General features: G+C 38.5%; 2 protein-coding genes across 14 annotated transcripts in view; one reads left to right on the forward strand and one right to left on the reverse strand.

The window, feature by feature from the left end:
• LOC309608222 (uncharacterized protein) overlaps positions 1-16,774 on the reverse strand; it is a 278,913-nt gene extending 262,139 nt beyond the window's left edge. For 5 of the 6 annotated variants that reach the window (XR_014232735.1, XR_014232737.1, XR_014232738.1 and 2 more), the window contains exons 1-2: positions 16,039-16,753; positions 13,365-13,461 (exon numbers count right to left, since the gene is read on the reverse strand). Coding sequence is in view for 1 of the 6 variants with exons in the window: in XM_082347792.1 (XP_082203918.1) it covers positions 13,365-13,461; positions 16,039-16,145 (204 nt within the window). In the remaining 5 variants the exon portion in view is untranslated. Of the gene's footprint in view, positions 1-13,364; positions 13,462-16,038 lie in introns of all 6 variants that reach the window. The other variant, XR_014232736.1, reaches the window with a different exon arrangement.
• Positions 14,990-23,641, forward strand: part of SLC35B3 (solute carrier family 35 member B3) — a 32,216-nt gene continuing 23,564 nt past the window's right edge. Inside the window, exons 1-3 of one of the 8 annotated variants that reach the window (XR_014232727.1) lie at positions 14,990-15,221; positions 20,443-20,736; positions 23,486-23,607. Coding sequence is in view for 7 of the 8 variants with exons in the window: in XM_082347771.1 (XP_082203897.1) it covers positions 15,195-15,221; positions 20,443-20,736; positions 23,486-23,607 (443 nt within the window). In the remaining variant the exon portion in view is untranslated. The other 7 variants (XM_082347771.1, XM_082347767.1, XM_082347768.1 and 4 more) reach the window with 7 other exon arrangements.

A 23,641-nucleotide genomic window follows, 5' to 3' on the forward strand; every position in this document is an offset into this window, starting at 1 on the left:
GCATAATATTGTATATCCAGACACAAGGACATTTAGAGTTTCTGAGTTTTTAACAATAATTGTGCTTGATTCACAAGGACATCTCAACGTTCTATAACACCTTTCATATATTTCTCCAATGTTTCTGGACCAAATCAGATCTGATGCAAAAATTATCATGATCCTAAAATTATGACAAAATCATTGCCCCATAAGTAATAGCAAGAACTCATGAAAATTGTAGAAGCGAACTGAGATTTAGGGCAAGAACCCAAAGGACTATCCAAACAACAGTGATAGGAAATATACAATTCAGACTGAGAATTTATAAAATGGTCCCAGAAGATGTTACTGGAATTAAGTGGAAGATAGTACCCACCATACCTATACCCTTTTCATCTTTGCCTGTATTATGTGCAGGAAAGTAGTGGTTTTACAAGTGAAAGGTGGCACAAAGAAATTATTTGTGGTCTAAAATATTCTGGGGGTAAAACACAAAGAAGGTAAGGTGCAAATGTGATAATAAATACTCACGATGTTTACTCTGGAGAATGTAATTATCGTGGCTGTGGCTTCGACTTTTGGTAGTCCAGAAACTACCTTGTCATTTCCCTACACACAATATGAAATTAAGTTTGGTGCTCTGCCTACAAGAGTATTCACTCCTATTACAGCTTTGCCTTTTATTCCCACAGAATGCCAAGAACTTCCAAAATGCATTACCATGAAAATGTCTTGGGTGACTTTACTACACATTTATATTGCAAGGTAATCAATAAATTATTATTTCAATATTTATTGGAATCTCAGAATAAGAAAGAAGATAGATTATACAAATTCATCTTCTGTGATTAATGGATGTTCCAGCAGAAGGCATACACTGATGGAGTAGGTCAGTATGCAGACTATATTACTGAATATTTCAACCTGGGTTGTAAATATAGTATCTGTTTCTCTTAGGGACTGTCACACTGAGTGCAGTATAAAAGGCAATAAATTTCAACAGATTAATTAACTCTTTGGTTACTGGGGCTGTGTGTCACCTATCCTGGCACCTAATAAAAATTCCTTTAATGCCAAGCCATAAAGAAGGGCCTCTTTGGAAATGAGTTATTAACAGCATTTCGTGAATAGATGGAGAAATTGTAGCCAAGCCATTTAAGTGTCATAAAGTACGGCAAAGGCTGCTGGAGGCCTCTGAGGGACGCCAGGCAATACCATAACAATCAAATCTGAGATGGAAGAGGGATTGAGCTGTCCGCTCAGAATTTTTATATTGTCAAAGAGCAGCGAGGAAATAATGTGATCAAGAAGTGAATTAACCTTGTGTGTGAAAGAAAGGGGATGATCTGATGGAAAAGGCAGTAAAGTAAAAATCACTCCATAATGCCCACATCGCAGGCGAGTCATGAGGGGCTCCTAATGTCTGCAGGCTGTCAGAGAGCTGATCCAGACCTCTAAGCACCATAAACCCATTCCCTGCATTAGCCTGTAATTGGAATACATTTATTCATGCTTTTTTAGTTCTTCAGGGTCTCCGTGTTGTATACCCACCGAGCATTAATTCCTATAAATGTTCTATCTTTGCAGACTCCTGCAAGCCGCTAGACATTCTAGCGTGGGAATTAACATTCAGCGAGGGAGGAAGAAAGTGCTGTGTACATAGTACAAGATTTGAATCCATCTCCCATTTTGAACTATATTGTTTAATTTAGCACCTTGACTGCCTCCCCCCAAATATCCTTTGGATGCTTTTGATGAATGTCTAGTGATCATGTTTTGTCAAGTTTTATATTTCAAGGCAAGAGTTCCTACAAGAAGAAATTAATAAATAATGAAGACTAACCAATTGATTTTAATAATGCTAGGATAACTATCTTTCAAAATGTAAATTTCACTTTTTTATTTGAGGTTGCATCTCAATATATGATACTTTTCTACACATAACTCCCATATCATGTAAAAATAATAATAACATTTAAATCAATATTTTTTTCCTGATAACAGTACCTTTAGCCTAAGTCACTTAGTAGAACCAAACCCAGCAAATACTATCAAGTAGGTGCCTAGCACACAGGGCATCTACCATAGACGAAGCACTGCTTTAAATGCTTTATGTACATTAACTAAGGAGACCTTGATGACAAACCTATGAGGTGGGTACTTTTACTACTATCTCCATTTATAAAAATTAGGGAGGTGGAGCACAGAGAGGTTAAGTAAATTCCTCAAGGTCACACAGCTGATTTGAAACCGCAAAAATTTGGCTCTAGCAGTCTGGATTTTTAGCCACTTTGCAAATTGTTTCTCCAAGAAATAGTTAATAGATCCAACATACTGCTTAAATTACTCTCCCCAAACAATGGATATTCTATTTGTACTCTAATAATTAAAGTTACATAGGAATGTGCATAAATGTGTGTGTGCACTGTTCTCAGGGATTTTACACCTTGGGCTGTCCCTCATTTCTCCTGTGTTGTCAATCATTCTCTTGTTCTATGAGAGAAAGTTCCCATTAGCATAGAGATGTGCTCTGGTGTCTTCTGACTTTAGCCTTCATCTCCTGATCCTACATCCCCTTATAGCTACCCTTACCGCCTCAGGGCCAAACTCCTCCAAGGAGTAGTATTTGCATGCTGTCTCTACTCGCTCAGGCCCCGTGACTCCTTTGTCCTCTTATGAATCCACCTCCTTCCTCAGCATCATCCTGTGCTAAATCCAAAGGTCACTTACACATCCTCATTTATTAGTTCAACCTTTTGGCAAAAAGGACACAGTTAACCGCTCCCTCCTTGAAAAATGCTGCCTTTGCGGCTTCCAGGATGCCATCTTCTGCCTGCCCTCCTCCGCCTACTTACCCGGGTTTCCCTTCACTGGCTCCTCTTGTACCCAGATCTGAGATGCTGAGGTTCTTCAGACTTGGCTGTGGGCCTGCTGTCACCTCTCATCCACTCCCCTGTGGTCAAGTCATCAACTACATGGATTCAAAAACCATCTTTTTGCTGATGACGCTTACATTTTTATCTCCTCTTTTTGCTCCAAATGTAGATAGGCAACTGCTCCCTGACATCTCAGTGTATATGTCTTAAAGACATCTCAGATTTAACATATACAGAATGGAACTCTTGATTTTCCCCACATGACCTAAAAAAGAAAACAAAAAACAAACAAAAAAAAGCAGTACCTTCCAGCTAGTGGCTTAAGCCAGAAATCGAGGTGTCATCCAAAGTCCCTGCTATCTCATCTGCCAGCTACTGGTTTATGTGTGATATTTTATTCAGTTCTGGCCACCAACTGTGAGGGAGAGATTTTCCTTATCTGTAGAAACACACACAGGAGGAAATGCCTCTCTCGTCCGGGTGATGACTGAAAACTGCTACTACGATTCTGTGGTTCTGTGAGGGGACATCACCGACCTGGTACAGAGGGCAGAACAGAAAGTGGCCAGCACCTGGGGACGTGACTGTGCCACAGAACTGACCAAGGCCCACCTCTGGACTTCTTAGTAAGGGCGCCAATAAACTCCTCACTGTAAGATGCTTGTCATTGGGTCTTATGTTATTTGAATCCAAAAGCAATCTGCCTGACACATCCCTTTTCTATCAGTTATCTGCACAACAAATTATCTCAGAACTTAGCGGTTCAGAACAGCAATACACGTGGTATGTCTTAACGTTTCTGGGGGTCGCGAACTCCGTGGATCAGCTGGGTGGTCCTGGTTTGGGGTCTCTCAGGAGGCCGCGGATATTATGTTGACTGCGGCTGAGTCAACTGGAGGTTTGACGGGGCAGGTGGATCCACTTCCAAAATGGCTCATTCTCATGGGTCCTTCACAGGCACAACCTGGCGCTTGCTGGGGGGCAGGGGAGGGGGGGGTCTCAGTTCCCTCCCACAAGGGATTCTCCACAGGCTGCTAGCTCATGACATGGCAGCTGACCTCGCTCCAAATGATCAATCCAAGAGAGAGCAAACCAAGTGGAAGCTATTTTTTTTTTATGACCATGCCTCAGAAGTCACAGAGCATTACCTCTGCCACCTTCCATTCATCAGAAGAGAATCACGAAGTCCAGCCCAGAATTAAGGGGCGGAAATTAGTCCTCATCTTAGGAAAAGATACACAGACATATTTTAAAACCATCACATGCACCTTTTCTCACTGCATTCTAATGCCAGTGATCTTTCAGCTTCTAGAATTTGAAGTCCTTTCCACCTCAGAGCTCGAGCACATATGACCATGATTACCTGGAGTGCTCCTCCTTTGAATTTCTCTCCTTCAGGCTGGCCCTCCCTCAACAACTTTCTGAAGTTGCTTCCCCACCCCATTCATTTCTGTCTTGGGCCCTTGTTTCTTTCCTTCATCACAATTTACTGCTACTTGATTTTACTTTTTTGTTGGTCTGTATTCACCCCTTGGAAATACGTTTCATCTTTTGTTTTGTCCATGCAGCATGTGGGGCCTTAGTTCCCTGACCAAGGATCAAACCCGTGCCCCCTGCAGTGGAAGCGCGAAGTCTTAACCACGTGGGACCGCCAGGGAAGTGGTTACCATCACATCCCCAGCATCTAACAAAGTCTGTCAGGTAGCAGGCACTCAAAAACAGAGCAGATGAATGAATGAGAAAAACTTGGGCATGCGTCCACAAAATGTTTTTGAACAGTGGCATCTGCACAACCATTCAGAGGACGATATCTAAGATGATAAGGAGCTCAGGAAGTTCAATATGCAGAGAGATATTGTAGCTATCTTTAGCTAGAATAAAGCTAAAGATTATATTCTTTTGAATATTCAAAGGACTATCCTTGGGAAAAGAGATTGAATTTCTTCTTTCTGATTCATGGAGTAGAATTAGAATGAATGGGTAAAAATTATGGGAAAACAGAGTTTAGTTCAATAAAAGGAAGACTTTTCTAATGATTAGTTACCTAAAAAAAATGAAACCCATTGATCTGTAAGAGAGTAAGCTTCCTATCATTTAAACATATGCTCTAAGACCACCTGCCTTCAATGTCAGAGAAGAAATTCAGATATTGGCAACCGATTGGACCAGATGACTCTAAGCTCCCTTTGTACATTCTAGGACTCTATAATATAAGCCTTAACAAAATATACATTAAAAACTTTCCTACTAAAAAAATTTTTGAGATGTAATAATGAGATAAACATCCATAAGAAAAGATTTCTCTCTACACTCTCATGCTTTTGGAGATTTTGATTACACAGAAAATGAAATTTAAAAAAAAATTTTTATGATTACAAAAGGAGTGTGTTTATTTTCAAAATCTAAATCCTGTCATATATTGATGAAATATTGATTTCAGAGCTAAAGAGGTTTTAATTGAATGTTTCACCATGAGGCATATTTTCTCATATCCTTTGTTTCTGGAAATAATAAACTATATTAGCTATAGTTTTTACTTCTGCATTTACTTAATCTTTTAAACATCATATAAGGGAAAAAATTATTCTTCAGAAAATAACATAAATGGACTTCAAAATGTGAATGGATAAACAAACTGTGGTACATTCATACACTAGAATATGATTCAGCAATAAAAAGAAATGAGTTATCAAGTCATGAAAAGGTCTGAAAGAACTTTAAATGCATATTGCTAAAGAAAATAAGTCAATCTGAAAAGGCTACATACCGTATGATTCCAACTATACAACTTCTGGAAAAAGTAAAACAATGAAGACAGTAGATCAGTGGTTGCCAGGGGTTCATGGGGGAGGGAGGGAAGGATGAATAGGTAGATGGAGCACAGGGGATCTTTAGGGCAGTGAAACTGCTATGTTAGATACTTTAAATGGTGGATACAGGACATGTCTTTATACATTTGTCCAAGTCCACAGACACCAAGAGTGAATCCTAATGCAAACTATGGACTTTAGTTAATGATAATGTATCCATATTGGTTCATCAATTGTAATAACTATACCACTCTAATACAAATGTTAATATAGGGGAAACTGGGTGGGGCATATGGGAACTCTTTGTACATCTGCAAAAGTGAATAATAAGAGATTGTGATAATTTGGTGTAACCCATATGGTATTAAGCATTAAGGTATGTAAAGACAGAGAATGGGGAGGAGAATGAGACAATAATGAGGTATAAAACGTAAATCCAAAATTTGAAGGATTATAGAATTTGTAAAAAAAACAAAAATTGTAGAAGAGGATACAATCCAGCCTAGTGAAACCAAATGACTGAAGGTTCAGAAGGAGAAACACTATTAGGGAGTGTATTCCCACTAATAACGAGTATTATAAATATTCATGTAAGATAGCGAAGATGTTGGCCTTGGCTGAGCTTATGATTTACTGAAATGTTCAACACATATTTGCTTGGGTAAAACACTGTGATAATTAGACATCAACCCTGCTCTCAAGAAGCTTGCTGGAAACTGAGAATTACATGATTTCATAAAATAAAAGACAGATCAGGAAACTGATCTGGAACCCCTGACATTGGCTGTCTTAGGAGAGGGGAAACTAACTAAATGAGTTAACTAACTAAATGAGACCAGGGGTATGTGATCAACTTTTCATCACATATGCATCTGCAACTTCTGAATTTTTAACTATGTGGCTACATTTCATAATCATAAAGAACATTAAAACTTAAAGAAGACGGTAAAATTAAAATTACATAAATATTTAAATAAAGAATCCAGAAATACCAGAATAAAGCATGTCTGGGGCATTTTCTCTGACCAGTAGTCTGAAGCATAGCCTATTAATTAAGCACAAAAGAAAAGGAAATAATTCAAGTTGAGTTCAATCCTCAAATTGCTGACTTTCTTCCAAGGTTCAGATCCAGATGAAGACCCACCCCTACATTTACATGAAAGTAGAGGACTAAAATAATCCTTTTGTTTGAGTCTCAAAATCACATTTCTATATTAAATATCACTACCTCTAAATTTGCATACATTTAGATATTTCAACCATCCAGAATTACATTGTGCATGTATGTTCTCGTTGGAGCTTTCAAGAAAATTTAAAAGTATGGCATCGCTGCCCATTTTAGCAATATCAGTAACTAATGTGCTCCAAAATCTAATGAGATTAATACTCAGAAATCCATTTTTAAAGGTAAGACAAAATAACCTTCAGACTGTACTGTTTCGTGAACAGCCATAAAAAATGTTTCTTCCATTGTTGAGGTTCATAATGTGATTGAATGACTCTGAAATATTCCAATTATTCTTAATAAGTCACAAACCAATGAATAACACACCTCAGATGTCCAAGGCAAACCCAGTCAATCTGGGAATTTGTAATCTGGTATAATCCCAATGATAGCTTTGGCAATCATTCACTCAACTAAATTTATTACAGACCATTTGTATTAAATAACTGTACCAACTATCACGTTATAAACAGAATTGAGTTATTCAAGATACTCTATTCCAACTCCCTCACATACAAATCTGTTCGTACAGCTCATACGCGTTGAGTGCCCCCTATACAGAAAGTACTACATAAGACAGTAAAGGTAAACAGAAAACACGGTCACTGCCTTCCTAGAGGTCACAGACCAGTAAAGGCAGAGAGAAAGAGAGAAGCATGGAAACTGGAAAACACTGTGATTAGTGTTCTAATAGAAGCAAACAGAAGTGAGTATAAAAACTGTGGTGGCCCACGAGATGGGACTGTTAACCTATTCAGCAAGGGGACAATGGTGAGGGCTCTTGGGAAGGATGCTATTTCTCAGTTATAGAGCGTGACAGTGGCAGAGCCTTGCTAGAATTCAGATCTCTGGATTTCCAGGCAGTATTCATTTTGCTACCCTTGTTCCCTAACAACTTGATCAAAGGTCATCAATACTGTAGCTATAGCACACAAGTACATGAGGGAGTAATTTAAGCAATGTTTCAAAGCCGTGTCTTGCTAACAATCACCTACTACACAGAGTGAAACGGATCTTTTAAACAACTCTAACTTTGTACCAAAAGCATTTAACGCTCACACACAGGCATGGCATGATATATATGTGTGTGTACATGCAGTTTCACATAGAAGTTAATAAAAACACATAGCTAGTAAGAAGTGTTACTTCCAAACCACAGGTCCAATTCAGTCTATTTACAATCACTTTAGTACTGAAAGTTTGTTAACTAACCAGCTGTCAGACTGTATTGCTACAAAACTCTTTATCCCAGCAGGATACTTAAATTAGAAGCGAGGATGAATCTTTTCCATATTGGCATCTCTCTTATTCAACAGAATGTGTTTCTGAGGGATTACCTGGCTTAATGCAGCTAATTCAATACAAAACTGAGTTTGCTACTTAGACTGTCCAAATACCCTATCCTCCTCAAATGTGTGCAAAGCAGTTAAAACCTCTGACGTTATGACTGATAAGAATTAAGGTACTCCAGCACACCAAATGTTAATTCCCAACGGGTAGCAAAAGACCAAATTTGGCAATGTAATAGATAACTCTCACTATTTCAGAGAACTGAAAATGCTGTGTCAATCCACTGGCTTTTAAGGAATCCTTCTGTCCCAGAACCAACAGCAATAATAATGGATAATAATCAGTGGGTATTGCCCCCAAACCATTTTAATTAGAAGATGCGGCTTGCATACAACTCTTGGTATTCTCAAAACTCTTATGAATAATGACCTTTAATATAATATGAGAATGCCACTTTATTTTTTAAAATGGCTTTAAGATAATTTGAGTCTTATTTGCAGGGTGATGTGCACTACATCTCCCCAGAATCGGGTGTTCTTCACCGAGGTTATATTCAGCAGCGTGCCCTTGGAAACAGAGCCTGTGTCTCATGTTTAAGTGAATGTGGTGTCAGCTATTCCCTGGTCCCTATGCTGCCACACATGTGAATGGAATTTCTCCTGTTATCTCATAAGCCTGAAAAATACACTGTTTTTATTCCATTCTTCCTAGCAAACTTAAGACAAAAAATTAGGGGGGAAAGGTAAGGGAAAACACCATCTTCTACTTGATAGCATGCCAAAGAGGAGTAAATCAAAATGCTACAATTTTTCTCCAAGTAGTTGGTCCCCAGCCTTTTTCCCCTGATGAATCCAATAGACTATTATTACAAGATGTTTTAAGTAATATTTCTCTTTCCATTTTAGTCCTATTGCAGATAATTTAAATGTCTAAGTGAATGAAATCTAGCCATTCTACTTCAAAAAGAATTTACATTGCGGTTAAGACCTAAATCACATTAAAATAATCACACACAGTATAAACAGAATAACAGAGCCTTTGTTCGAATTAGATAGATAATCAGATAAATGGATATATATATATCCAAAGACATGAGAAGTTTATTTTATGAAAGGCTGTTGTGATGAAATTAAACTAAAGGCAGCTGAATCATGGTCACATATTATATAGTTGTAATGAAAACTGATTAAGAGAATTTCAGAGGTGGGGAGGGGATTTGCTAAGAGGGTATTGGGGAAAGAGACTTCAGCTAGTTGCTTTAAATCCAGCAGTTCTATTAGCAATTTATGGATTTGATTATACCTTCAAAATGAACACTAACCCAGTAAGAACTCCAGCAGAAAGACCCTAAAATTTTGTGATATGGGGTAATCAGGTTGGCAACCATCAGTATAATAGACATGATCCAAAGAACCAGCAATTCATGGTAAGCATAGCTGAGTAACACATTTCTCATAAGAAAAGACAAAATCTCATTTTTAAGACTAATTCAAAGAACTGAGAAAATCCTTCACATTAAACCACATCCTTGATTTATTGGTCAGTGATTACAATATTTCAGTTTCAGGACTTCAGCTTTTAAGTTGAAAGAAGTAATTTCCTTAAAACTTATATACAGGGCTTCCCTGGTGGCGCAGTGGTTGAGAATCTGCCTGCCGATGCAGGGGACACAGGTTCGAGCCCTGGTCTGGGAAGATCCCACATGCCGCAGAGCGACTGGGCCCGTGAGCCACAACTACTGAGCCTGCGCGTCTGGAGCCTGTGCTCCGCAACAAGAGAGGCCACGATAGTGAGAGGCCCGCGCACCGCGAAGAAGAGTGGCCCCCGCTTGCCTCAACTAGAGAAAGCCCTTGCACAGAAACGAAGACCCAACACAGCCAAAAATAAATAAATAAATAAATTTTTTAAAAACTTATATACAATATCTTAAAAGATTAAAGACAACAGCCACGTCATTTACCTATCCAGGCTTTATTTAACTGTATTTATTCAACTGTAGAAACTTCTCTAGAGTACAGAGAAAACAGAAATAGGTAAAAACCTACCTTTCTGTCATGAATTGGTCCAATATTAGTTACAAAGAGAAATAGCACAGAACAAATTTCCTCCTGGTTCTTTGATTCTTTGTTTCTTTGAAATGCAAAAATACAATGTATTTAGAAAGCAGTTTCTATGTCAAGTAATGAATATTATTTTACATATTAAGTATATCTATATATTATGCTATTAATTTCTTGGAAGAGTTTCACTATGCATTTTGCAAGCTGACTTGAGATTTTTACTTACTTTCTAGTATTAAATATAACACATTGCCTCAACTGCAATTTTAACTAACCAAATATTAGTGTGACTTCCACAAATCAGGCTAATATTGTAATGAAAGCTTGCACCTTATTTATTTCAGAAGTCAGTAACAAAAAAAATCTAAAAAACAAACAATAATGTATTTTATGGTCAAATGAAAGCTTCGATACTAACTAAAAATTTTTAATTTATTTAATTGTATGAATGAATCAAAACTTATCATTTGCATAAAAGCATCTTGGGCAAAATTTCCTGACAGAGATTTCCTCTTAATATTTCTCCCCTTAGAATAGGTACAAGACTGATCTGCCAGGCACTAGGTTCTGCTAAGTGGTGACTGTTTTATTCCAAAGATGCAGAGGAGCCATCTAACCCCTGCTGCAAGGTTGTCTCCTAAGACACCAATGTGAGAGGCCCTGAAGATGTACAGTGTGGTGCCCTGGCTAAGGACATACCCAAAATTACCTCCTAATTGTTAAGTGGTCACAATCTGTGTTCTGAAGACATATGAACAATAAGAACAAAACTCCACAAGAATAATGTTCACCTTTGGTAGATCCTAAGCAGCAGATTTCTCATTGGAAACAATGCAAGCAGAAAGATCCTCTGCCGAAACATCTTTAAAGTATTGAATGGAAAACATCTATCATCCTAAAATTCAAAATCCAACAAAAATAACTTGCAAAAACAAAGGCGAACTAAAAATTTCATCAAAAAAGCAAAAATTAACTCGAAATGTGATCACAGATCTAAATGTAGAACCTAAACTATAAAACTTCTCAAGGAAAACCGAAGAAAAATCTTTATGACTTTGGGTTAGGCAAAGATTAATCAGATATGACCCAAAAAGCATATCCACCAAAAAAATTATAAATTATAAATTGAACCACATTAAAATTAAGAACTTCTACTCTGTAAAAGACGGTATAAAGAAAATGATAAAGGAAACCTCAACATGGAGGAAAATATTTCAAACTCTCATTTCTGATAAAAGGATTTGCATGTATATATATATATAGATATAGATATATATAACTATAACTATATATAACTATGGATATATAAATATATATATATATACATATGTATCTCCCAAAATGAATAGTAAGAAAACAAGCGAACCAATTTTTTTAATGGGTAAAATATTTGAGCAGACACTTCACCAAGAAATACAGAAGATATATAGGATGATATAGGATGCCAATAAGCATATGAAAAGATATTTGATATCACTAATCATTAGGAAATTGCAAATTAAAACCACAGTGAGATAATACTACACACCTACTAAAATGGCTAAAATTCAAAAGACTGACCATACCAAGTGTTAACAAGGATGGGGAGCAACCAGAATTATGTGTTGCTGGTGGGAATGTAAGATGGTACAACTACTTTGCAACAGTTTAGCAGTTTCTTAAAAAGTTAAATAAACACCTACTATATGACCCAACCATTCCACTTCTAGATATTTACCCAAGAGAAATGAAACCTCTGTCTACACAAAGACTTGTACATGAAGGCTCAAAAGCAGCTTGATGAATAACAGCCAAACCTGGAAACAACCCAAACGTCCATGAACAAGTGGAATGATAAACCAAGTGTACAATGCATGCAACTGAAGATTACTTGTCAGTAAAAAGGAATTAACTATTGATAAACACGAATTAACTATTGATAAACACAGCAACATGGGTGAACAGCAAAATAATTAATCTCAGTGGAGAAAGGCAGACAAAAAAGTATGTAAGATAGGTTTCCATTTATTTAAAATTCTTAAAATTTCAGACTAATTGATAGTGATATAAAGCAAATTAATGGTTGCTTGCAGAAAGGGTAGCAGCAGGGCTGGGTCGGGGGGACAGAATATAAACGGACAGGAGGAATCTTTGAAGGTACTAGGTATGCTCATTACCTTGATTTTGGAGATGTTTGTATGGATATATACATATATCAAAACATCAAATTGTGCACCTTAAGAACGTGTAGATTATGTCAATTATTCTTCAATAAAGTTGTCAAAAAGTATACCATCAATCAAATTGGTTACGGTTCTGAATTGCTCGTATTCTTGCTTTATAACTGTAAATTATTCTGACTTTATTTGTCCTTATTGATTTCATTGCTGTGTGTCTATTTTAACCTACTGCATGCAGTAATGGATATGTTTGCAACAGTATGTTTAGACTAAATTTTTAAAACAGTAACATGAGTCTATGCATGCCCTGTAATTCCAATATTAATCATTCATATCCATAGTTAAATATTGATATGGGGGTTTTCTAGCTCTCATGGTGAGCCCTGAGTTGACAGCTGGCTGACCATGAAAGTTTAAAAAAAAAAAAGCAAGCAAAATCCCCCAGCCTTATAAGTACAATTGCCCCTTTCCCATTCAAGTGCCAGAGCGACCACGAAGACGAATGATTCATCTTCATATTCAATCCACCACAGGTAGGAAGCGCCTTAGTAGCCCTGATGCCAGCACACCAGGAGGTATCCCTGTTGCTACCGGACTGGTGAGACCCAGCTCCAGAGAACTGAGAGGCTGCATTTGAGACTTTCTTCTCACACCAACCTTCCCAGCTTGGTTTCCCCCCAAAGCTTAACCTAAGACAACTACCTGTGTGCAGCCAGGTCATTTGGGAGGTGACCCTAGTAAGAAGCAGTAAGGGAATGGGGAGAAAGATATAGAAGATGATACGAGAGTGTGTTATTGAAGTTGCTGCTGTGGGCAACCAGAACTCAATTTTCACCAGGACCTCTGAAGAAGCATGGAGAATGGTCTTACAAAAACTGTCTTGTTACAGGTTGAAAGACAAGAACCTTTATCCATTGGCTACTGTCTCCTGATTGAAAGCTGACCCAGGAGTGTTAACTCACCAACACTTCAAAGCTGTGCGTGGCGTGAGCTGAGAGGGCTACTGCTGGCCTCCGGTAGGCAAAGTCAGAAGAGCCTCGGGGCAGAAAGCAGACCAGCCTGGCAAAACACAGAGGAGAGAAGCTTTCAGGGAGAAGAGTGGAAGCTTGCGTGAACCTGTCCCCCCAGTGAGTCAGAAACTAGAAAGGATGCTGAGAATACGAGTCAGGACACCAAAGGCTTTTGACACAAAAGGACTATGAATTTCTCAGAAGTTATAACCAATTCATAGCTGCACATCTTTAATTTTGTTTGACCACAAGGGTTATCACAGGGGTAAATGGGCAGCAATGCACCAGTCAGTATTGGTTAAATGCCTCCTCTATAACAAGTACTTCTCCAGATCATCTCTCATACAGCTCATATTTGACCTGTAAAAATATGTCACTGACTGTATTACTTCGCCAGGACTGCCACAACAAAATACCAGATCCGGTGGCTTAAACAACAGAATGTATTTCCTCACAGTTCCAGAAGCTAGAAGTTCGAGATCAGGGTGTTGGCTGTGTCTTCACATGGTCTTCCCTCTGTACATGTCTGTATCCACATTTCCTCTTTTCACGGGGTCACGAATCAGATTGGATTAGAGTCCACCCTCGTTATTTCATTTTAACTTAATTACCTCTTTAATGAGCCTATCTTCAAATACAGTCACATCCAAGGGCACTGGAGGCTAGAACTTCAACATATGGATTTTGTGGGAGACACAACATTGCCCGTTACACTGACCTTTATATTAAAAAATATTTATAATATTTAATTAAAGTACTACTCATTTGATTTAATAAAAAGTTTACCCTGGATTCCTAAAGAGCAATTCCCATAATAAACTCTTTGATTATCAAAAGACAATAGTCATGCTAATCTTTATGATTAGGTTTGTGAAAATTACTGATGACTAGTACCCACTTATATATTTATATATATATAATTTATTCTATTTCTTGTTTTATATATGTAATGGTTTAAAACCTTATGGCAAAGAATTAAATAAACATAACTTTATAATGAAGCACTGTCATAGTTGAAATTGGGATAATTTTAGAAAGTGAAACTATTTGATTTTCTTCTTTCTTCATACATAATACCTTTGGACTTCCAACGAGAATTGCAGGGACATTTAATCCAGCTGGTTCTTTGCGCCCTATTATTTTCTTTGTCCTTCACGTATATGAGAAATCTTAAAATGCGTGTGTCACTTATGCTTTATTTAAACATTTAATTCTATGCTATGTTCGATATTTTCTTTTTCATGGTTTAAAACAAATTCCAACTATTCTCTAAATATATTTCCCAGTCAGTCTGGAATGGACAGTATCTGATGGATACAATCTAAGAAGGATGGGATTTGCTGGTAAAGAGGGAAAGATAAACTAGCCTTGATGAGGCAAAGTGAATTTTCAGAGATGTGCTATTAGCAGTTTCCTATTTTGGTTCCACTTTTAGAGGTCAGCATTTAGAACTACTGTAGATTTGATTACTGCCTTGTCTAGTGTCTCTGTTTACTTTGGATGACTCTGCTCGGACTACTTCCCTCCCCTTTCCCCCTTTCCAAACAGCCCCCACCCACCCGGTATGAATCCTCATCATTTAAATTCCGTCTTCTAAAGGAAGCTTTCACAAACCACTCCAGGCAACATCTGACTTCTTCTGAATTTCCTTATTACTATCCTGACACTCATGTGGCACTTACTCATTCACCGAGTATTTACTGAGTGCTGACTGTACTGGAGTGCTCTGTTCTAGATGATGGCAGTACCGCTGTGAATAAATGAGACAAAAGTCCTGCTCTCATGGGACATTCCAGTAGAGCCGAAGAGGTAAGGGAGACGTAAACAACAAATGTGCGGGAAGTGATCCTAACTGCTACGAAGGCATGTAAAGCAGTGGGAGGACAGTGTGTGTATGTGTAGGGGTTAGCTCTCCTAGATGGAGCAGTCCGGGAAGAACAGTCAGGTCGAGTTACACTTGAGCAGCTACGGAGCAAAGTGAGAGGGCACGATCCGTGGGTACCTGGGAGGGCAGTGGTGCGTGCAGAAGGAACAGTAAGTCCTGAACGCTGCCACCTGGTGTGCTTGGACGGCGTTAGATGAACTTTGAACAGCAGCTGTAGATGTGGTTTATCCAGACTGAGCTCTTTCTTAGAAGCCATGGTAAGGCTTTTGAATTTTAATCTGAGTAAAATGGTAAAGGGTTCTGAGCAGAGGAATGGTATATTCTGTCAGGTTCTAAAAGGATCATTCCAGCTGCTGAAAGGAATTGGAAAGTAGAGAAATAAAGGGGAAGTAGAAAGACCGGCTAGAAGACTAGCGTAATTGTCCAGGTACAAGGAGATGATACCTTAGAACACCTCTTGTACTGTGAGTTGTTTTATGCTAACATTTACCTTTTCCTGTGTACCTGTAACTCCTTGAGGGCAGAGAGCTTCTACTTCTAATTTATGGATTATGTGTATGACCCATGTTGTATAAATGCCTGGCAGTAGCATTAAATCCACGTTATCCAGGTAACAGCATGGCATCATTGGAAGGCTACCATTTACTGTTTCTTTAGGAAGTTTAAATTCTCTAAGCCGTAGTCAACATTTGTAAAATTCGACCTAACAAGGATTAAATGAAAATGCCCAACCAGACCCACCATTTACAACAGGAGATGCCTGGTGTGCTTCCAATTCCTTCCTTTCCCGGGTATCCAAAGCATGCTCTCAGAAAGGTTCCTTCCTTATAGTAATCTTTGTCTTCCATATCATTTTAGCGTTACCCCCAAATCAATTCATCACCGATCCCATCTCGGTTTGTACATCACTGCATCTCAGTGATTGTAGATGCAGCCCTAACTGTAGGGTAAATGTTTAGTTTGGGAGCTGGTAGAGCCGTGGGATTTACGTTCTGAGCAGTAAGTGGCACTGTCCAAACAACGCTGACATTTTCATGAAAAGGACCGGGGGTGCTGTAGCCACAAGCTGAATTACTACGTCAGAAGCAACCCAAGCGTTACTTGGGTTCACCTTCCCCGGAAAGCAGGTAAAACGTGGAAGCAGAGAAAGGTACTGTGACTTTACCCCATCCCATTTGGATCGAGCAGAGGGAACCCCAACGGTGTCTATACCCGGGTTCAACGTTCTCCACTGGGCCTCCTTCTCAAATTGCAGCGCATGGCCACTGGCCGGGAAGGCGCCACCTGCGTGGGCGCCCACGGGGACCGGGAGACCGGGCCCTGCAACCTGGGGGGCTGCACAGGCTCGAGGAGCACGGACCGGAAGATGAGAACACTCTACCCGACAGGCGCTCACCGCCCCGACGCGGCGTTTAGCGCGCGTCCCGGCACCACTGGGCCACCTCGTCGGCTCTTGTCCCGCGCCCCGGAGCTGAAGGCGGCTGCGCGAGACGTGATCGCGCCCCCGCCGCCGGAGCCCGGTGAGGGGGCGGGGCCGCGCGACTGCGCACGCGCCGGCGGACACATAGGCGGAAGTGGCGCGCGGGCGCCGGGGATACGAGCACCCGGCGAGGACTCGGCGGCCGCGGTGGGACGTGCAGGAGTGGGCGAGGAGGAGAAGCAGGAGGTGATGGCGACGGACCTGGGGAGGGGGAGACGCTCCGTCTGGCTGAGACGCCCCCTGGGCTGGGGTCCCCCTTTCAGGTGACACACTGGCTCGGGAGTGGACGTGCCCCCCCGGGCCTTTCGCCGTGTTTGGGATGCAGACCCTCCCGCCCCACCCCCCGGAGAACCTTGACACCGCCCATCTTCATCCTAAGGAGAGAGCGGGAGAGGATGAGGTCGGGAGGCAGGGCGCGGGTGACTTCCTTTTATAAAGAACGGAAATCTGCTGGCACCGTTTCCAGGGAGGAGCATCTGCTTGTCCTCGCCCTTCCGCCCTACGGCTGGCGAGAGCTCGCTCAGGCCGGTACTTGCAGGCTTGCAGGCCTGAGGCCACCTCCGGGGGGGTCTGGTAGGCTATCCCCAGGGCCTCTGGACAACTGTCAGTCGCCTGGGTCCCCCAAAACAGCGTTTTCAGTGAAGAACTACGTCCGGGATCTGCGTTCAGCTGGGTACTGTATGGTACTCTGCTGTCCATTTGCAGTGCAAGGTGATTGTTCTCATCGGGTTAAGTTCTTGTCATGAACTTCCACTGGTAGTTCTTCAGATTCCTCCAGTCTTTGCAGCTTAACTCTCTTGCCCACCGTTTTATTTTCTTAAAGAAATGTTGAAAGAAGGTGGAAGGATTTGGCGTTCTAACTTTTTTTTTTTTTAATGTTGGGCATATGCATTTCTTCTACAGTAGGATATCAGACGTCTAGAACTGTTTTGGGGATGAATGTTTTCTTATTGGGATAGTTTGGGACTTGGAAGAGGGAGATACAGCCTTTGAAAATAATTTAGATAGGTGTTATTTGTAATACTTAATTTCTTAATATACCTGTAAAGTCCTAATTTTAGTTTTCTCCCTTAGGAAAAAAAAAAGTGACCTTAAAAAATTAGCACACAGTTTCTTGAACTTTGTGCAATGAAGTGTGTTCAAAGAAATGGGAAAGAATCTTGTTTTTCTGTGTTTTATAATTATACGCCACAGGTCATGATTAATATCCAGAGTCCAGTTAACCTAGCTATAATGGCGACATTCTTTTAATTGTAATGTGGAGTGTGGCAAAATACAGAGTCGAGTTTTTTTTTTCAGGGTGCTCACATCGTAGTGACATTTTCCTTATGTTCTACCTTTTTGTAGTGGGAGACTTTTCTTCAAAAGGTTGGGAAAGAGTAGATTAAATTAAATTTTACTTAAGTTGGTCATTTTAAATCAACATTGTCACCAGTCATTTATTTTGAAATTTCAATATGTGCTAGAAATGCTATTTTTTTAATTGCATTTTAGCAATCTGTAACTTCCAAGTAATTAAACGTCTGTGTTGACTTTAGGAAGAGACCTTAGGCAGTGATTCACACCTGTGGTTTTTAACATTAGTTTCAAGGGTTACATGAACTTGTAAATTAAAGCAAAATGTTAATCGTTTAATTTGAAAGCTAATTTTAATTCTGTGCTTGATTTCTTTTTATTTTTTCCTACATCACAAGGACATTAGACCAGTTTCTTTAGATGATGGTTGATATCAGTCATTAATGCCTGAAATGGAAGGGATATGGCAAACATTCAGGATCACAGTTATTGGCTATCAGAGTTCAGTGTCTTTCTTCATCAGTCACATGATCTGACGAGTGATGTTCTGATTAATAAAACTTCATTCTAAATGCAAGGCAGGGAAAGGAAGCTTAAAAACCTACCTGGGGCCAGATTTATTAGAATGTACACCCATTTATTAGTACACCCACGCCTACAAGTATGGAAAATAGTTGCTAACCTTTTTGTTTCTTCTACATTCAAACACAACATTTAGGTAAGGTCTTTTAAGGCATGCTTTATAAAGAAAGTCATATCCCAAGGGGATCCTACAGGGTGACTTAAAAAGCCTTAACAGAGATGACACTGATTAAACATAGCATGGGCAACAAGAACAATGTGTAAAAGAAGAAATGGGCAAAGGAAAGGAAATACAGTAAAACTTATTGAAATTACACATTTTCTATTTAGAAATATGGCAGGTATCATGTACAACAAATGTTCTTTGATGCCTGTGTATTATTGTTAGTTACAAGTTGTAGTCAGAGCCTTGACCCCAAGTTTAAATTACAGAAGGAGACCTACTTAATCTCTGTAAATCAGCAAACTAGAAGCGATCATGAAGAGATGACTCTAATTCTTGCCATTTTAAATCACCATATGGCAGTTTCGGGGTTTTTTTTAAGATTTCCAGAGAGTTCACTGTCAAAATTATTCTTATCCTCTTCTCTCAACTAGAGTGTAAATTTTAATTCCCACTGGGATTGTAACAGACATTCTTTTCTAGGAAGATAAGTTTTTCTTAATAAGTTTGTTCTGTTTGTCATAATTCTGCACTTTCCTCAACTTTTACATGAATTTACTTTTCAGTTTCTATTAATCCAAAGAGAAATTGATAGTCATCTCTGGAGCCTTCATGATTGTTTTTCACAGACTAACAAAAAATGATGTGTTTTTCAGCTTTTTACAAACCCAAGGGCTTCTTTATTTCTTTTTTCTAAACAGCTTTATTGAGGTATAATTGATACATACAAAAAAACGCACATGTTTAATAGATACAATTTGATGAGTCTGGGCGTATACATACACACCTGTGATACCATCTCCATAAACAAGGTAATAAACATATCTGTCACCACCAGGAGTGTCCTTGTGTCCCCTTTGTGTGTGTGTAGTTAAGAATGCTTTACACGAGATCTGCCCTCTTAAATGTTTAAGTGCACAGCACCATGTTGTTCACCACAGACACTGCCATAGGGCCTCTACAACAGATGGTCCCTAGAACTTATTCACCTGGTACAACTGAAACTTTATACCCATGGAACAACTACCAAAGACTTTTGAAATTGCAGAGATTTTTCTCCAAAGGAAAAAAACGTTTTCTTTTAGCCTAAGAGACGCTGTTGCTAAAGCATAGTATCCTTTCTATAATCTTGGCTGACTCTACCTTTTTGCACAACTTACAGATGTTTGACTTTATTTTAAAATGTCATTAGCAAATAAATTTTACAATTGTCTTGGTAGCTGTAGGAGTTTGGGCTGTTGTTTACTCTTTTCTGCAATTAAAGATTGACTTTAATGTTGAAGACATTATGCGTAAACTATTGTGGGCTTTAAAAATTATATCCTCACTGCAAATGGAAACATAATAAAGGCACGTTTACTTTGATGAAATAAATACAAGGTTAGCTTTTAGTTTGTCGCTGTGGAAATAAGAATGGTGTATATTTAATTTAGTCGTGTTTGGAGACTAAGCATATTGTTTTGGTGGATGGGAAGCTTGAATAGGAGAATTAATATATTACTATCCAGAGAGAATAACTCTTACCTGTGTAATTTTCCAAATGTGACTTGAGATATTATTTGGAGCATAGCACTTTACTTGATGGTCTAAATGTTCTGCTTTAATTGTTTATTTCCTTCTGTAGGGCTTGGCTCAGCAGGCAAAAGAAAGACTGAACAAAGGGGAGGAAACCAGCAAAGATAACTTTGGAAGCACTGAATGCGGCAAAATAAGAACAATGGATCTCAAGTTCAACAGCTCCAGGAAATATATTTCTATCACTGTCCCGTCCAAAACCCAAGCAATGTCGCCACACATCAAGTCAATAGATGACATTGTAGTGCTTGGCATAAATCTCAGCAGATTTAACAAACTTACTCAATTTTTCATATGTGTTGCTGGAGTTTTGGTATTTTACCTAATTTATGGATATTTACAGGTAAAAAATTAGTTATTTGTTTATAATTTGTTAATTATTTATAACAAATGAGCTCAGCATGGGCACTACTAATAGTTTTGTCCAAGATACTTTCTTTTATAGGATAGCAAGTTATTCACAAATTTGAGTTTCTTAGTATAGTAATAGAAAAGAGCTACTTAAGATTAAATTGAGTGAAAACAGGGATCCAAATTTTAGAGTGAAACATTTTACGTGGGGGAAGGGAAGCAAGAGACAATCTTAAAAAATTAAAATTATGAAAAAATACGAAGTGTTACAGTTTGCAAAATGTAGGTAATTGCAACCATGTGGTTTTTTTTTTAATATAAATTTATTTTTGTTTATTTATTTATTTTTGGCTGCGTTGGGTCTTCGTTGCTCCGCATGGGCTTCCTCTAGTTGCAGCGAGTGGGGGCTACTCTTCGTTGCAGTGCACGGACTTTTCATTGCGGTGGCTTCTCTTGTTGCAGAGCACGAGCTCTAGGCGCACGGGCTTCAGTAGTTGCACACAGGCTCAGTAGCTGTGGCTCGTGGGCTCTAGAGCGCAGGCTCAGTAGTTGTGGCGCATGGGCTTAGTTGCTCCGCAGCATGTGGGATCTTCCCAGACCAGGGCTAGAACCCGTGTCCCCTGCATTGGCAGGCAGATTCTCAACCACTGCGCCACCAGGGAAGCCCCACCATGTGCTTTTTAAAAGAAAATGGTTGAAGTATTGATTGGTATTTTGGAACATAATTCTCACATGAAATTGAACAATAGCACAAAAGCCACATTCTAGTTCACTCTTGATTCCTGGAGCTCATTAAGAGGTCATTTTGCAAAAGTGTATCAGGATGTTTTCTATTTTTCCAAGGGTGTCTCTTCAATCCTATAATACTTGAATCATCCTTTTCTTGAAGCATCTGTTGTGTTCTCATTCTTGTTGGTTTCCTCTTCTAATTCAACTTTGCCAGAACCTTATTTTTCTGCGATTTTTGCCTATGCAAAACATTTCTAAGATTGCCACAGTTTGTCTTGTATTTGCATTGTTTTATGGGATAGTTGTATACACTTGACCAGGAAATTCCTGAGCTTCAAAGACAAGAGCTGGATGGATGAGGACCCAGGCTAGTGTAAACAGAATGTGTGCATGGGGACTGTTAATTACCAATTGTCAACTCATCAGTGGGTATTTTCAGCCGTTACCAACTTTGCTTTTTTATGCAACTCCCTAACATGAGAAAATCTTTGTAGTTGAAGAAAAGGAAAGTGATGTGTTTTCTGAAAACATAGATAATATTTCTGATATTCTTTATAATCAGAGTGATCTTAAAAATTGTTGTATGCTCTTTCTTTGTTTTATAGAGATGAAATATAAAAGTAAGTATAAAGGAGAAGACAGAATTGTGACTGTTCCTTAGCTTCTGAAAATGCTATAGGGTGTATTAGTGTAAAACAACATGAATTTTAAAATCTTAATATTTATAATTGACTTTTGTACTAGAAGATGATATAAGAATTCAGGTATCACGATGAAGAACAGTACAAAATCGTAACTTTTATCAAATGTTAGAATCTCTTGTTGAGAAACATTTTTTTGTGTCCTTCGAAATACCATTGTTTTACCAAATAGCTTGGGAGCAAAGTTAGCCATTTTAATGGAAAATGAATTAGAAATTTACAAATTTCATTAAATTTTTTCTATTCGATAAATGATCAAAGATTTTAATTTACAACTAATATATGTGCAAAGTTTCTTTTAAAATTAGATAAACCGATTATAGTTGTAACATCACTTTGGTGAGAACTGACATTGCTACTAATTGGATATTAAAATAGGTTAAAGAAAATGGGGTTTTGTAGTAAATTTAGCAATATAGAAAGTGAAATATTTACCTGAGTGCCAGGATATTAATAAAGCTATTTTTATGTTTTATAGTTTATAAACCAGAAATCTCCTAAATAACTGACAGACTTACTTGAACATGAAATCTAAATTTGGGGAATTACACAGCATCCTAAATGTACAAAATCAGTTCAGGATCTTTTTAGAGGCTGTGTTTAGTTTTTCTTTGAACATAAGTTTATCCATCAATTTCATCTTTTTAAAATTTATTTCAAATACAGCTGAAATATATATATATTTGGTGGATAGTTTAATGCATTTAATTAAGCCAGATAGCTTTATTAGAATACCTCTTAATGAGATTAAGAATGGCTTTTTAACAATTAACAAAAATTTTTTCATGATATAACATTTTTAAGAAGAGTAACCATTTCTGTATAAGGAGAAGTTTTATATAATCTATGGCGCAAGAATTCTAAAAAATAACATTAATTATTGATTTGAACTGATTATCTTAATATTGGAAAACAAGCCTGAGATAATAGACTTCTAATGAAATATGCTTTTTATAAGAGTACATGAGTCCTTGAATCAGCTGCCTTCCTCATTGTTTTGGGCAACTCTTTTAATTTTGGTCTTTTAAAAAAAGAAAAAAGCATAGGAGGGGGTTGCTTCCTCGTTCTACCTCCCCTGCTTCCTGTTCTGCTGTTTGTCATACCTGGATATCTACTGTCACTTCTTTGGGAAGGCCTCCTAACTTCTCTAATTTTACCTCTCAGGAGCCTTACAGTTTGGATGTTTTTTTGTGCATTTTGTTGTTGGGGGTGAAGCTTGGTTTCTATTAAAATGCTGTGCTTATAGGAATGCGCTGTGAGGAAATTGATCTGCCCCTTGGACTTAAACAGTGTTCATGTCTCTCTTGACAGGAATTAATATTTTCAGTGGAGGGTTTTAAGCCCTATGGCTGGTACCTTACTTTAGTGCAGTTTGCATTTTACTCCATATTTGGCCTAATAGAGCTTCAGCTTATTCAGGACAAAAGGAGAAGGTATGTGGTTTATTTGTTTTTATTTTTTGGCAGT

The sequence above is a fragment of the Balaenoptera borealis genome (genome assembly GCF_965194805.1).
Source record: "Balaenoptera borealis genome assembly, chromosome: 12".
NCBI lineage: Eukaryota > Metazoa > Chordata > Mammalia > Artiodactyla > Balaenopteridae > Balaenoptera > Balaenoptera borealis.